At 48.3% G+C, this 16,657-nt stretch overlaps 2 protein-coding genes across 2 annotated transcripts; one reads left to right on the top strand and one right to left on the bottom strand.

Annotated features, from left to right (window-relative positions):
- Window positions 1-23: 23 nt before the first annotated feature.
- On the top strand, window positions 24-1,671 carry PIERCE1 (piercer of microtubule wall 1). The gene is made up of 3 exons (XM_050319727.1): window positions 24-134; window positions 212-290; window positions 464-1,671. The coding sequence occupies exons 1-3, from the start codon at window positions 64-66 to the stop codon at window positions 659-661; spliced, it is 348 nt and encodes a 115-aa protein (XP_050175684.1). The 5' UTR covers window positions 24-63; the 3' UTR covers window positions 662-1,671.
- A 2,325-nt stretch (window positions 1,672-3,996) lies between these two features.
- Window positions 3,997-12,303, bottom strand: PPP1R26 (protein phosphatase 1 regulatory subunit 26). The gene is given in 3 exon segments (XM_050319717.1): window positions 3,997-6,548; window positions 6,550-9,607; window positions 12,159-12,303. Coding segments are annotated over 2 exon segments (3,975 nt in total). The 5' UTR covers window positions 9,547-9,607; window positions 12,159-12,303; the 3' UTR covers window positions 3,997-5,570.
- Between the last annotated feature and the right edge of the window lie 4,354 nt (window positions 12,304-16,657).

Below are 16,657 nucleotides of genomic sequence, written 5' to 3'. Positions count from 1 at the left end.
CTCCCCGGGGCGGAGCGCGGCGCGATCGCGTCCCGTCGCCGGGCAACGCTCTGCCCCTGAGCCATGTCTGGCCCCGGCCCCGGCCCCGCGCTGCCCGGCCGCTTCCGACAGCCCGCCTTCTACCGCGGCTACGGGTGAGCGGGGAGCTCGGGGCGCGGCCCCCCGGAGCCCCCCCGGGCCCCCACACCTACCCTGTGCTCTCGCCCCGCAGGCAGCCGGCGCCGCACCCCCGGTTCCGCACCACCAACCAGACCTACGGCAGCAGGGCCCCCGCGGTGCACGAGCTGCCGGTAGGCGATGGGGGGACCCCCGGGGGGGAAATTTGGGGTCGGCACGGCCGAGCTTTGCCCTACGCGGCGTTCCCGGAGCACGAAACCCAACTTGGCATCCAAACTCTGCAGGCGCTGTTCGCTGCTGGCGTTTTTTAAACATCTCCCTTCTCTTCTCGCCCCCCTTCCCCCAGACCTGCTTCCACGTCATCTCGCACAAGTTTTCGGATCATCTGGGCAGGGCTGGCATGTACAGGAACAACAGCCTCAACACGTCGCTGGAGAAGAGCTACTGCACGGGCCCCGACACCTTCATCACCGCCTACGAGCACATGGACTTCCACCCCAGCTACAACCCCAGCGGGCCCTCGCACTGCAGGAACCTGAGCTAGGCAGGGACACCACGGAGCCACCGCCGCTTCTCGCGGTGGGGAAACCACACAGAGCTGAGATGAAACCCACTGATTCACAGAACGAGTGTTCCTGGGAATAATATGTTGATTTATAAAGATTTAATGTGGTTAAATGTCAGTTAAATAGCTCCTACGAGCCGTTTCGCTTAGTTTATAGGCAGCATATAAATCCTAGAACAACATATATGCCCTTAACCTCTTCTCTGTCACTAATGATCCTTTAAACTCTTGGCTCATGTACCACATATAATTAAAAATTAAGATTTAAAACTGCTTCTCTACTATTCAATGAATAACCCATCTGCAAGTTTTCCAGAGGTATTCATTAACCTTTTTGGATTTCTTGTAGAAAGCTTGTGTTATCCTCTTATCTCACAACTAAAAAGTTTTAAGGAATTATTCAAATAATGACACGTAATCAAAAAGAAAATGTTTTCTTAAGTTTTATTGTAACAACTGTAGTTACAGCCAGTGAAACTACATCAGTTGGACAGTGACTGCACTAAAGGAACACCTTTACATTTTTAGCTAAAAAACTAGTTTTGAAGAGAAACTGCTCTGCCTGTTCATGGATGAGAAACAGTCCCACGTTACAGGTGTAACATAGGGATAGCATCCATTAAAAATGAACACAATACTATTCTAGCTGTTTGCTAAAAATATAAATAATAAGTTTAATATTATGGCCAAGCACCACTGCAATTGATATTCTTCAGTGCCATAAATATTCCCTATTTGTGGCACTTGGTTCTCTCAAACAGAGGAATAGCTGGGTAAAATTCCCCCCTGCTGCAAACACACAAATACTTTGGAACAAATAAATAAACTGAGCAGAAATGGGCCTGGAAAGTTAACTTTTAAAATATTTAACATTTGAAAATAAATAAGCAACTCTCTACTGTTCACTGTTAATTCTCCTATTAGACTCTAGACAGTACCTTGAGCTTCTTATAACTTCCCTTTCTTCTCCTGAAATAAAGAAAATAACAAAGTGCTGAATTAATATAAATAGTTGTGACTATTTTACATATATTTTTATCCACAGATTTTTCTGCAGGTGGCATAATTTAGGGATAAGACTGCCTCTTAAAAATATTACTGTAGTGGATTCTGTCACATATTTTCCCACTTCATCTGAAAACACCCACCTCTTTTCTTCCTTGCCTCGATTTCTTGCCTTTTAGTTTTATTCTTGAACTGAAACCAGTTCCTTTGAAGAGTCTGACATGCAATGTGCCTTAGTGTTCAGATGTTAGACCAACTACTTAAGAAGTACCTGCACAAATTCAAACTATCATCCTAAAGATGACACATTTTACCACACAGAATTTCCCTGAAGCAGTTTCTACTCTGTCTTTTGAAAGGAAGATTTTCATGTTTGCAGATAAAATTACGCAAGGCTGAACTACCACCAACCAAAGGTTTGAAGAATTAAAAAGCTTATACTTTAATAAAAGAAATGGTGGCAGGGATGGTGCGTTCCTGCCTTGTATAAAAAAGCAGTTACACGTCAAAACGTGTTCCTAACTTAGCAGCAAAGAATGTTTATAAAAAATTACGGTAGTTCTTGTGGTCTCATGAGGATCCTTGAAGATTGTTGCTCCCCAAGTGCTGAAAAATAGTCACTGAGGTAAAAATAAAGCACTAAATCTATTTTCAAAGTCCTGCACAAGCACAGATTTATCTGAGGACTGTGGTACTGCAGGCAGGAGGACACCACTTACCAGTAGCCATAATGAAAAATATCAAGTGGTTTAAGTAACTTAACATCCAAATTGGCAAACGTTGTGCTCTGACTGAAAAAAATAATCAGTGGTCATTTAAAAAAATATGAACCAGCATTCATTAAAAAAGGTAATTCTTTGCAAGAGTGAGAAGACCTGAGTTGATGATTCCATCTACTGCAGTAAAGGAGAAATGGGTGTCCCTGGAGGGTGGAAACAATGGGAAAAGGACTTTGCTCTGGTCACTCCCCAGAGCTGTCACTGGGTGCTGAAAAGGGCCAGGAAGGCTGTACAGTCTGTTGTGGTCACAATAAACAGGAAATAAAATCTCCTTTTGGAACTGCACCTGTCAAGATCCGACCCCGAGAGATCTGCCCTGCAGTCCCAACCTCGGCACCACGTGTGGTATAATGATATACTATTATTATCAATTAAAAAAATCAATACTGGGGGGGGAAAGAAATCAATATTATCTTTCTACTCCTCAGCTGGTCGACCTTTAGTGATGTCTAAGAGGGATTTCTTATTGATCCCAGACACCAGACTTCTTTTTTTTCTAAACAAGTGATAAGAATTGTAGCAGGATGAGGACACTGCCAGTGGAGCCGTGGCACTCTTGTGGCTGTTGTCCCAATTCCACGGATGTTCCCTGACACACATTGAGTTACACAAGGAAAGACTCCACTTCTCGACCACAAACACCAGTTAAGAAAACTGCTGTTGGGGTTTTGCTAAAACAAGCACCATTCTCACCTCCCAGAACAGCCACCACTTTGTTCTGCCGATGTAGCTGGTAGATTCTCCTTCATTTTTTTGTTCTAAAGAAGTTAACTGCACCCTCAGAACGCAAGCAGGAAGGGAAAAAAAGGGAACAGCAAATCCTACTCGCTCAAGATGACGACACAAACCATAGGAACACTCAGGTTTCACGGTCCATGGGCAGAACCCCATTTATTAAACATTATAAACTCAGCAATGTACACCATTTCCTATATACAAATCAAGTTTATCAATTTAAAAAAAGTGCTGTTTGAAATCAGGTTTTATTTAAAGCACAAGGTAACTGGAATTGCATCTTAACTGGAAGTGAAACAGTTCACGAGTTGTACTGAGGACACAGACACAGCGACAGGGGCACGAGACACCTTTTAAGTCTTAATGTTGATTTACTGAAAACTGCGAGGAGAAACATTCAGCTTTTTATACAAACAGTACATAGTGCTTCCACCATCTCTAGGAAAATTAAGTGTACAGTTTAATCCTTTTAAAGCAAGGTACTCAGAAAACTTCTATTTTAAAATACCAGCCTATTGACCTATTCCAAACAAAAGGCCCAAATCCTGCACCGGAATCAAGGCAGACCGAAGGACAAGCCTGTGTAGAGGGACTGCAGGCACTGAGCTAAGTAAAAAAAAAAAAAACAAACACTTTTCCAAGGTACCCTACCACAAAATGGAGATGATTTAACACACTGACCTTTTAAACACCCCGACCGACCAACCCGAGGGCTACAAAAAGGCGGTCGGACAGGAAGAAATGCCAAGTGAGCACTATAAACATGTTTAAAATGTAACTGCACAACAGTATAAACACACCAAGGATGTGGGTTCTTTCTCTACATGCCACAGTTACTCGTTCTACTCTACACTACGCTGCGTTTTTGCCACTATTCTGCATCACACCAGGGACCCCATGCGGCACTGGAGATCCCATCTTGGCTGCTTTTGCTCCAGTTTGCAATTTTAAGGCCAGCCTTGAGGAAGGCTGAAGTGACTGAGAAACAAAGTGATGCTAAGTGGTGGTTTGGCTGAGAGAAGTTCTGTAGAAGACTAGACAAAGAGAATATCGGATCAACTCACAGGGACAAGATGTAAGAACAAACTCCTCGAAGGACTTCACTACACACAAATGAAAGAACGACCAACAGCTCCAGTTCAATTTTTTCTTTTTTTTTTTTTTTTTTTTTTTTTTAATTTTTCAGTGAAACCAGTGTGAGGGCACTTTTCCTTTTTTTTTGTGAAATGAATGTGCTACTTCAATCCCGTTTAAAGTCAGTATAAATAAAAAGATAGTGGTGAAAAATTGCTTCATTCTGGCTGCTGGAAACGGAGGCAGAGAAAGAGCCAGTATGAAAGAACAGCGCTGAAAATATCCGTGGCGTTTACGTTGGGACTTCCTACAGCAAACCCAGCTTTGCTCTATTGCACAAAAACTGCCAGTGAAAAGTTCACAGAAATGTAACATCTGAGAAACCACTTCTGAAAAAAAGAAAGTAAGGGCACTCAATTCCAGAAAGTTCATCCAGGAAACCAAAAAGCCATCTCTGGGTAACTGCAGGGCATCAATTGAGGCTAACAAGGAATTGTTTCAGCCTTGCAGGCCCAAGAGCACATAAATGCAGAGAAATCCAGGGAAATCATGTTGTCTGAACAGACAATGCTCCATCTCTTGTCTTAGCTTGCAATTGTGCTTGGAATCATCTGCTAGCAGGAGGTTTTAGGTATTCAAAAGGACTTGCAGCAGCTGCTGAGATCACTTTACACAGGATGTGCAGACAGACTGATCCACTTTATTTACCTGAATTTGCATTTGTATCTCCCAGGCTGGATCTCCACACCCCCATCTGCGCTGGCTGTGCCGGAATTCTGCTCAGGGAACAAACCCCAGAGTCCTCAGGGTGGGAGGACTGAGATCCCAGCAGAAAACCAGGACAGAGGCTTGTTCTAAGGCAGCTGGAATGTGACCAGTGTCAGATAATCTGCATTGCTATCCAAGGCTGTGTTTCCCTGGGATCTCTTAACAGGTCGCCAAATATATTCTGTGTGCAAACAGGTTCCCCTTTGATAGGTGATCAGAGGCCTCATAATTTAAAGTGTGATTAGCCAGTATCTTATCTACAGCAACTACAGCTTCCTGTAGTAATGCAAGCCCTATAAATCATTATAAAAAATATTTCCTTAGAGCACTTTTTAAATAATTTACAAAATTCTACAAAAACTATGTATGTTTATCCACGATATCCCTGTTAAATAGAAGCATTTTCACATTAGTGTGTGTATGGTGTACAGGTAACAGCATCTCCCACTGTCTCACCTTTCATCAAGGTAATTACCATGACAGGTATTTTCTAAAATGACTGTTACTGTAAAAAAAAAAAAGTGTACTTACACATTTGAAACCTTTTTTTCCAAGAGGGAATCTGGGCAGTCCCCTGCAGATAGGTCAGTAAATTTTGCACAGGTTTTGGCTAAAACTTCCTGCCCTTGGTGCACTTCACTAGCAGTTTCCCTGTTCTGCAGGACAGGTATTTTTCCTTCCAAACTGGAGCTGGTTACTTGCATTTCTTCCTGCCTGTCAGCTTTTTCTTCCTTAATGCACATCTGCACACTGTTATCTGCACATGCTCCTCCATTAGTTCTATCCACTGCTGCTGCTGCCACATTTAATTCCTGCTGTGGGCAAGCTAAACTTGGATCTGGCCTCTTGTCCAGGTGGTTATTCCCTCCCTTACTGCATGCCTGTGCACTCTGCTGAGCTGTGTCCCTGCTGATTTTATCTGCTTTTCCAGCTGCCACGCTGCACTCGGGGTGTGGGGGATCTACATTTGAATCAGCCCAGCTGCCTGTGTGGGTATCTCCTATCCACATCAGTGTGTTCTCAGCTTTGGATGTTCCTCTGCAAACCTGCTCTGCTTTTACTGCTGCCTCGCTCTGTTCCTGACAGGGGAGGCTCGAGTGAGAATGTGACTGATCTCCTGAGGCATCAGCCTTTCTGCACCCCTCGGCTTCCCCTGTGACACACAGAGGAGCAGCCTCAACTCCTGCACAGGTTTCTGCTGCGTGGGGACTTGACACTCCCACAGTGACCTTCTGAGAAGAACTGGATGCTTTTATTGCTGTCGTACTCTCCCCACTAAATTCACCTGTTGGCAAGGGGTGAAGTACATGTGTATCCTGGGAAGCTGCCTCCACTCCCGGCGTGCTGCTCTGGGCCAGCAAACTCTCTGCTTTCTGCCTTTTGTTCAAAAGCATCGATTTCTTCCTGTCCCGGGCGTATTTGAGACCTGCAATAAATTTACTGGAAATTTTTAGGTGAAAGGTGTTCTTTCTTTTAGATCTGGGCTTTGCACTCATGACTTTCTCGTACTTTACAACCTTCATTTTTGCTGGGTTTAGGGGGCTCTGTTTTGCGGACATTCTTTTTACCCGTTGCGTTCCCAGGTAACTCAGCAGCACCACTTTTAAACCCCCCCGCTCCTTGCTTAGCTTTTGACTGACCAGTAGCATGAACATTCTCTGCAGAGGAACCACATTTCCCACTGCCATGTAACATTGCACTTTTCCCTTCTGTTCTCTGGGAGTTCCTCAACTCCCCAGTTTGCTGAGGTACCTCAGTCTTTTTACTCTGACCCGGCACGAGGTTGATCTCGTTCTCCACCGGCTGCTGCTTCGCTTTTCCTCTACTACCAGTTTGTTTGGTCACTCTAAATAGGTCTAAATCATCTTTTTGTATCTCTGAACTGCTTGCAGAGTCTTTGGCCTTTTCTGCCAAAAACTTCCTGATTTCTTGCTCGATGCTGTCGTCGCTGTCCACTGAGCTGCTGTCGTCGGTGTCGCACACAGCTGGGAAAGAACATTTTCTATTTTTAGCCACCCGCGGGTTCGAAACTGGTTTAGGTTTATTCCCTTTTTTAAGCTGTAAGTTAAACTCCAAGTTTTTCACGGTTTCTGGTTTCTCATTGGGAAGTTTGATGCTCATGTTGTCTGAAGGGCTCCTCACTGTGCTCTCTCTCACGGCTTTCCTGGGTTTCGAGAGGCAGCTTTTCAGCAGCGCAGGATTTTTACATTTCCACTCGTTTTGTTGGAGGCTGCTGAAATCATCCAGCAGCTGAGCTTCTGTCTCGCTGAATCTGACTCTCTTCTTGCACTGGGATTTTTGGTCCTTGGACTTCTTCTTTAGCTTTCTTTTCGACCGCAGCAGGTCCTTGATAGCACTATCAAGGTCCTCGTCGCTGTCCAGAGAGCTGCTCTCATCATCCGACCCCTCCCTCTCAGGAGTTTGGGTCGTATTTTTCATGAGTTTTCTTGTGCTACTCTGAACCTGCAGAAAGGGGTTTACAGAGTCCAAGGCCACACATCTGCCATCAGAGCCAGACAATGTGGGAGACACGAGCTGCTGCTGCCTCGTCTCTTTACTACTGAGGCTCTGAGCATCACAGGGTTCTGCAGGGCTCAGGGCACACTCCTCTGGGAGCACGGGAAATTTTGAATAGTTACCTGCTTGGAAAAGTCCCACCTGCAGCTGCTCAGGTGTTTTTGATGCCCCTTGTTTCGCTGCTCTGCCTTCCCTTTTCAGTCTCCTTTTCCGACTCAGGGACAGCTTCAGTGTTTTGGGAAGAGGAGGCTCCAGGGTACTGCTGAGGCTGTTTTGATCGGAAGGCAGAGGCATCTGGATCGAGCGTGACAGGCTGGGAGGCTTTGCTCCAAGGTTTTCCGACTGTGCCTTCAGAGCCAAAAAAGCCCTGATTTCCTGCTCTATACTGTCATCACTGTCCACAAGGCTGCTGTCACTTTCACAACGGGAGGAGGACAGAAGCTGGGGAGAAAAGAAGGAGTCCGCAGCCAGCGATTTGTTGTCACTTCCCATTTGGGATGGCATGATTGTTTTGGAAATATCAAGGATAGCTTCTGCACACATGAGCTCCGCAGATGTGTCTGCTCTGCAAGAGGCCTGCAACGTGAGCTCGCAAGCAGCAATCTTGTTTTCTGGAAGTGCAAAATGCCTGGCTTTTTTCAGTGGTTTAAACAGCTTGTTAAAGTCATTGCTGGTGCTTTCTAATCCCGCTGGCTTGGAATTAATTTCTTTTCTCTTGTTGCTTATAGGGCTTTTACGGATTTCTGGTGAGGCACTTTTTGTGGAGCTAATTGTCAGGCTGGCAGAAATGTCCGCCATACCCTTTGGATCAAATTGTTCCCTCTGCAAAGGGACACAGTCTGCTGCATCACCTGCCTCTTTCCTGATTTTCTCCAGCTGGTAAAGCTGAATGGCCTCTTCAATGCCATCATCACTGCTCGAGTCAGATGTGTGCATGCTCTCCTTGCTAAGTGCTTCCCTTGGCTCCCAGTAATGAGCTCCACTTCCCTCATCCTGCTCCACGAGCCAGGGCTGGCTGGCAGTGCCCATTTCCAGATACGCTTGGTTCACCTGGCTGAACTCACTGGGCTCTGCTTGGATTTTTGACTGCAAACACTTGGACTGTGTGCCGGATTTCTGCAGCTTGGGATGGTGTCTCAGGAGCAGCGCCTTACAACCTCGCTTTATACCACCACAGTTCGTCCTGTTTGTTGTGTCTTTGTTGCATTTGAGGACAGATCTCACCCGGGAATCCTTTTTATCCCCCTCACTAACACATTTACTAATTTCTTGCTGCTTCTTCTCGTTCAAGAACTGCACTATTTCAGCCTGTATGCTCTGTTCGAAAGAGTCGTCGCTGCTGATGCTCTGAGGGGAAGCAGGCTGGAGCCTCTTCCCAATTCCCAGGTGGTCAGACAGGTACTCTTCAGAGAGCATCTCAGCTTTAAATTTCACAGGGAGGAGGTCACCAGCCGTTTTGCTCTGCGAGAATTCTCTCTTAAACCTCTTGTCTCTGCTTGTCGTCACGGAACACTCGGCATTCCTTGGCAAGGACTGGTCGCTTTTGCCTTTTGCTTTCAAGTACTCCTGGATGGCCTCCTCTATTCCTCGGTCCACAGAGTCGTCGCTGTCAGAATCGAGCAGGAGGGTCCCAAACTCCACATTCTCTTCCACTTCAGTGCCACCTGAATCCTCAGGGCATCCACACTTGGTATACGGAGGCTGCTTCCGCAGCAAGGGGGTGCCCGATGTGACTCTGTTACTGGTGCCTTTTTCTCCCTTCTGTTTCTTCTGCATAATACAACCACACTCATTGTTCATACCCAGGGCAGACTCTTGACTCTGCAGGTTGTTTATGATCATCTGAACTTTTGCACTTACAGAGGTTCTCGTGACGTCCCCGTCAGATTCAGGGAAGCAAACGGGATATCTATAATTCCCCGCTGGTCCAAAGGACTCCCATTTTGTCTGAAGAGCTACCAAAGGAGGAGCATTCATAAGGAACATTCTAGCAGGCAACAGCAAAGTCCACGATGGAACAGTTTTTCAGACTGGTCTCTCTTCCATCCTACAACAAGGAAAAAAAAGGAAAATATTTATTATTACGCATGTACCTTCTAGAAATTCCATGTAATAATACTGGTAACACAAATTGCAAATTATCAGCACTCAGAACTACTGTGCCAGATAATCACAGCAGTCAACATCATTTCAACAGGTAAATCAGTCACTGCTACCATCAGGGATAAGTCAGAGCACTCATCATTTGTGGTTTGCAGTATTTTCTGGCACAATCATAATCCAATTCAGGTAATTATCTCCACTTCTGAAACTCTTCCTGCACTTTTCACTCCCTTTTGCACGTGGATGTGGAGCAAGCCAGACCGTGATCCGAGACGGTGGGGGACAAACCACCTCTTACTCAAAGAGCAGAGTAACTGTGTTAGCAGGAGGTTGGACTCCAAAAACACAGAATATTCCATGGTTCTGTGAAAACAACATCCCAAAATAGCTTTTACTGGTTCTGGCTTGACATTAAACATGTACAGCTGAGGGACTTGGGGCAGCTCAGAGAGAAGGAAAGGGAACTTATTTCTTCCTGAAGCACACTACGCAGCAATAACCCCGAGACATCAATCATCCGGCCTCACTGCAGGATAAAAGCTCTTGGCAAACACAGATCTTTAGGAGTGTGCAAAAGCAGGATGGAGATTATGAACTATTCTTTGTGTTACAGTAGAAACCCCAGACAGAACGAAGCTTTGTTTTGTGGAAGGGTGAAAAAAGCCACCCAGAAAATGCCACATAACACCCCAAAGAGTTCTCTACCTCCACATGGCCTCGTGAGGGCTGAAGGTTTCACCTGCAGCATCGTTTGGAAGGACCAAAACAGTATCTGGTTGGCACAAGGCAGTAATTCCTAAAAAAACTATAGCAGTTGGGTGGTTCTTCAAGCCCAGGCTCCACACAATTGCGGTGAGCCCTGACTGGAGAGTGGCACTGGACTCTGCCGACCTAGAATTACCCTCTTTACCCTCTGAAACTTCTCCGACCTTGCCCTCGTCAATTATTCTCCAATTCTGGTTTCAAATTAATCAGTGGCAACAAATATTTTAAAGAATTAATGATTCTAAACTCTTTGAAACTTCTATTTATTTACTACTGGAGAGTGAGATAACAGACAAGCAGGGAAGACAACTCTTTCTTTTCCTCAGTGATAATTCATCTCAAAACATCATCCCTGCAGAATTAAAATTTTAAGATCAAGACCATCCTTCCTTGCTGGGTGGTACCTGGAGCAACACAACATACGCTGGTTTAACTTTCACCTTTTAGTCATTTGAAGATAGTTTGGGTTTATTTCAGTTCTGCACATGCCAGTAAAGCCAGAGCTCCCAACAGAACCTGCATTTGACTGTGAATTAACTGAAAGCACCTGAAACCCTGACTTTTAGAACCACATAGCTGAACAGTTTCTAACGCAGCCTTCGACACGTTCACTAGGGCAAACATAAAGTAAAAACATTTTTCCCTAGTAATAAGCAGCTAAGGATCAAAAAGGCAGAAATTAGAATACTTCATTATCTTGAAGAAACGCAATTAACACACTTTAGCTCCCGGCTTCATTAAAAAAAAAAAAAAAACAAACCCACAGCGTATTTCCTATTAACCTAATTCCACAGTTTCCAAGGAAGGGGCAGGTGTCTTTTGCTACTCCACACCTGGATTGTGGTTGTCCTGCAAGAATTACGTGGGACTGAGGTGAATTTTGGTGCCACTGCACCGCTTTAGGCCAGGGGACACCCATGGGGAGTGTGAGGGGACATCCAGGGGCAGCTGGAGGGTGTGAGGGGACGTGAGGGGACACTCAGCCAGGGGTCACTCACAGAGGGTGTGAGGGGACATGAGGGGTCACTCAGCAGGGACAGTACCCAGAGAGGGTGTGAAGGGAAATGGGGGACACACATTTAGGAGGAGAGAGGGGTATAACCTCTGGAACGCTGTGAGGGTAAATGAGGGGACATCCAGCGTGAGGAGACATGAGGGGACACCCACCCAGGGGCTTGTTACAGAGGGTGTGTGAGGGGACACGAGGGTACCCCATGTTGGGGGGGCACCCAGACAGTGTGAGGGGACACCCACCCGGGGGGCTCCCACAGAGGGTGTGTGAGGGGACACATGAGGGGACACCCACCCGGGGGACAACCACAGAGGGTGTGTGAGGGGACACATGAGGGGACACACACCCGGGGGGCTCCCACAGAAGGCGAACGAGCAGACCTCGGGGGCACCCACAGAGAGTGTGAGGGGACATGACGGGACACACACCCGGGGGGGGAGCTGCTACAGAGGGTGTGTGAGGAGACCCGAGGGTCCCCCCCCAAACCTCGGGGGGCACCCACAGCGCGGCTGTGCCGGTTCCCAACCCTCCCAAACCCGCGGGGGTCCGCCCGCCGCCGCCGCACGCGGGACCCCCGCGGGGCGCCGCGCCCGCTGCCCGCGGCCGGCCGGGCCCTGCCCGCGCCGCCATGGCTCCCCCTTCCCGCCTTCCGCCGCCCCGCTCCCGGGGCCTCCCTCGGCCGCCGGCCCGCGCCCCCCGCCCGGCGCCCGGCGCTCACCTGCCGAGAGGAGCCCGAGAGGGGACGGGGGGACGCGGGGCGCGGCGAGAGGGGGGTGAAAAAATCGGCGGAGCCCCGGCCGGGCTGCGCGCTCCGCCGGGCTCCGCTCCGCCGCTGCCCGCCGCGCTGGTGCAGGGGCGGGCGGCGCTTCCTTCCCTGCCCCCGGGGAGCGGGAGGCATGCGCCGCAGGGCTCCGCCGGGGAGGCGGGGAGGGACCGCACCGCGGCCGGGGCACAAAGGCAGGAGCGGCCGCCGCGGCCGGGAGCCGGCGCGGAGGGGAGGGAAGGAGGGGAGGGGAAGGAGGGCGGCTGGAGCTCGGTAACGATCGTAACGGAAGGTCCGCCGGCGGGGAAGGGGCACGGCGGAGCCGCGGCCTCCGGCAGACCCCAGGGTGGGCTCCAGACCCTGGGCCAGCGGTGCTAAAGGGGCTGCGGAAACGCCGGGGGAAAAGAGCGAGATACGCGCGAGATAAGAGTCGAGGGTCATCCATCCCGCTGCCTTCGGGGTGCCAAAGTGGGGGAAACTCAAAATATCCCACGTGCAAAGTTTTGGGGGGGGGGTACAGAACTAGAACTGAGGAGCAAAGAGCCGAGGCCTCTGCTTCCAGCAGCTTCAGTAGTCCGTCAGCTATGGCTTGCGGAGTTGTTGGAGCTTTCACGTGGAGAAGCAGCAAAGTTTTAGTGCTCTAATTCATTCCTGCGCATCCCAGGCTTTCCCCGAGGATGCGCTGCCATCCCTGTGCCGGCATCCTTCCTTTTGGGATACCCGTTCCAACCTGCTCGTTCACTAAAACACACACGGAGTGAGTCATAACTCTCAGCTCTGTAAATCCCCACAAGCATTCCCACTCCTGGTTTCTGGCAAACAAAAAGGCTGCGCCTCGATGCAAAGTGCTGCCCGTTTTCGCTTTGTCAGTGCGTTGTTTTTTTTCCCTGTGAGGCTTTCACACACCTGCGACGCTGCAGAGGAAACCAATGTCTTTTTGCTGGATGTTGCCAAAATCGTAGGGAAAACGCTTTGGCTGGGAGGTGTCAAGTGAATGGCAGTGGGGAACAGCGGGTACGAAGGGTTGCAGGTTGAAAATGGGGTGACTGAGAGTGCTGTGCTCTTTTTGTGCTCACTCTGTGGCAACACATCACAAGATGACATATGGTGAGTGCTGTGGGACAGATTTCCGCCTGTTTTTATCCCAGAGGTTCTTGGGGAGCACGTGTATTTTCAGGCCCTGATGAATTGTGTGCTTTCCTGGTCTCCAACTTCACATTCTAATTTTTTTACGTCCCCCAGGAATCCTCTACCACCAAACCAAGTCTGACCCTGGGGCTGTGGGACAGGACCGTGTTTCAAAGCATCAGACACAGTTACAAACTCATATTAATGTATCTCCTGCTCTTACAACAGATAAAACAGAGCCGATAAGACATTTGCCTGTGTGTTCTTGTCCCTGGGATATGTAATGTGCTTTTGTATTCTGAACTGGCTCGCTTGAACGAGGCTGCTGAAAACAGCAGAGCCAGCATCTGTGTGCAGAAGGAAACAATGAACTTGCTTTTCTTTTGCTGCAGAATTGCAGCCTGGAGGTGAGGAAACTTTGCTCCGCTCACCATATTCCTCCCAGTGCCATGGCAAGGGAAAAGAAAGGGCTCTTGTATTCGTGTATCCTCTCGGGCCAAGTCAATTTACATGTGAATGCACTTTAAAAATAAAATTAAAGTCAAAGCTGTGGCCAGAAGCCCTGATAAATGTTTTTGTGCACATGCAGTTGCTTGGAAGGAGGGGAGGCTGGATGCTGCTGGAGAGCTCTGCTGTCACCAGCCGAGGTGGCACTCGTGGCTCTGCAGAGCAAGTGGCCCCCGTGTGCCACTGTGACTTGAAAGAAGAGCAGAGCCTCTCCCCGAGGTCCCATTAGGGATGATTTGTCTTCCTGATCCATGATCTTTGCGGAAATGAGAGCAGTGGTCCCCATCCCTGCGTCCCCGTGGACTGATGACAAAGTCACGAGCGCTAATTGGACCCCTTGTTAGGATGGCTGGAATGGCAGGGAAACATTCACGTTCCCAAAATGAAACATCTCCCCTGACCTCCGGATCTTCTCATCCCATTTGCAGCTTATTGCAGGGGGTAGGATCAGGTGCTCATTACAGATGGCTCAGGGTACCTTAAAGGCTGTGGGTTATCAGAGGCTGAAACCAGAGCTCAGGTGATGGCTTTTTTTTTTTTTTTTTCCCTAGCAAGAGAAAGGGCAAGATTAAAACCAAAATAGTAGGAGTAAAAGGGCTCATCTCACAGTTCTTGTTGTCAGGTAACTTGTGGCTTTGTGGCCAATTATAGTTCCTCCACAGAGCTGTGTTAAAACACTGGGCATGCCTGCTGTGCTGCTGTTTCCTTGGGAATATGGGGCACAGCCATGTCTAGGACATGAAGGAAGTCAATAGCCTCGGGTTCTGCAAACCCTTTCCTCTGCTGGTGGCAGTTTTGCATTCCCCAAGCACATAGCTGAGTTTTGGGGGCAAATCTGATCCACAACAGTGCAATCCTGCTGTGACCACTGAGTTTTTGGTGGAAGAAGCAGCAGTGGGGAAAGGAGGTGGACATAGAAACCAGGCTGAACCTTGATTTTCCCTGGCCCTCAGTATTTGGAGTTTGTATATCACTTCAGGACACCCAGTGCTGGTCCTGCTCCAACATCCCCCTGCCACGTTCAGCTCCTTCAGTCTGATCTCGGACAACGTCTCAGGTGGAGAACAACTGCATCGTGTAGTAACACGGCAAATTGAAGAGTTTAGTTGTTATTTAATAAATGCCAAGGAGACTCATGAGGCCTTGAAGTTATAATAGAAAGATCTAATTTAGAAGAAAAGGAAGAAAGATGCCTGTGGAAGCTGCTGGAAAGCGGTGCTGGGTATGGAACATTTCTATTTACCCTCTGAGCGGAGCAGAGGTGGTGTGAGCTTCCTCACAGCAGGGCTGGATGCTGCCCAGGGATGCAGCACCAGGGGCAGGGAGAGGCCTGAGGGCAGTGCTTGGTGGAGCTCAGTCCTGGGAAGCTCTGCTGTGTCTTGCCTTGGAAGACACTGTTGCTGTAAATGGCCTTTGGTTGACAGGTTTTTTTAAAGGAAAGGAACCCACGGGCTCCATGAAGCAAACAAAGTTGTGTGTATAGCACAGAGGCAGGTTGCAGGATACATTTGATGTTTCTGAGTCAAATCTGATCAACTTCCCATTCATCACTGACCACCACACGAAGTGTAACTGAAGGTCTCTAGGGCACAGCTCATTGCTCTGGAAGATATCCCTTTTCCACAGTAAATCCCAGAGTATCTGGCATAAGAACCTGAGAAACACAATTTAGTGCCAAGGGGTAACCCTGACCTTTCCTTGCTGTCATATGGCAGAGACCTCTGAAATTTCAAAGGAAATTTTGAAAGGTGTTTTCAACAGGAATGGTAGTGACAGGACAAGGGGGAATGGCTTCAAACTGAATGAGTAGGTTTAGACTGGACATTGGGAAGAAACTCTTCCCTGTGAGGGTGGTGAGACCCTGGCAAAGGTTGCCCAGAGAAGTTGTGGCTGCCCCATCCCTGGAAGTTTGGATGGGGCTTGGAGCACCCTGGTCTAGTAGAAGGTGTGGGTGGGTGGGACTGGATGGGCTTTAAGGTCCCATCCAGCCCAAACCATTGTGTGATTCCAAGTGATAGCACCTCTCTCATATTCTGTACCTGGAGCCTTCTAATACTTTTTGTATGACTCACTCCTATCTAGGTTAAATTATAAATTTTTCATGTTTACAATCATGGACATGGGCCGTGTAGGCTTTTAAGTGCTCTCTTTACAAAAGTCTCCCCTTTCCATCCACTTCTGCAGGCTTTGCTCGGAGGCAATGTCTGTATTCCCACAAGGACATTTCCAGCTGGATCCTGTGCTTGTCACAATTCTGCTTGTGCCCATTAGGTGTCAGACTCTTATCAGCTCAGTCTCTGGTTTCTGGGATTTCCAGGAGAATATGAGAATAGGAGAAGCCAGAGCTGGTGTGGCTTGTCTGGGGTGTCTGCTGCTCTCTTGCTTATGGTTCCTCCACAAAAAGTCCAGACTGGGTGATGTGGTGCTCACTGGGCCACCAAAAGGAGACTTTCTGCTGGCCTTGGCCCAGGCTTTACCAGCTGGGATTCCTCCAGAGCCACTGCTCATCCCAGGTCTGCAGAATAAGCATTCCACAGGCAGCAACTCCTGCCCCAAAACTGCTGGGTTTTGCAGCATGTTTGTGTTTTTAGATCTCATCTAATTACATTCCTCAGGTCAGTTCTTTCGGTTCCAATAGCTCCTTCCTTCTGCTTTTGGCTCTGCAGGGTCACTGAGGCACTGCCAGAGCACTGATGGGCCTCTTTCCACCTTGTCCATCATCCTCTTGGGATGAGCAGTTGGAATTTAGCGCTGATGATTAGTGCCAAGCCCTGCCAGCAACATGAGTGCAAGGTGCGGGGGCAGCTCGGATATTTCCT

This window comes from Myiozetetes cayanensis, unplaced genomic scaffold (genome assembly GCF_022539395.1).
Source record: "Myiozetetes cayanensis isolate MyiCay16 unplaced genomic scaffold, myiCay2020 scf23, whole genome shotgun sequence".
NCBI lineage: Eukaryota > Metazoa > Chordata > Aves > Passeriformes > Tyrannidae > Myiozetetes > Myiozetetes cayanensis.
This window is presented reverse-complemented; position numbering and strand designations above follow the sequence as displayed.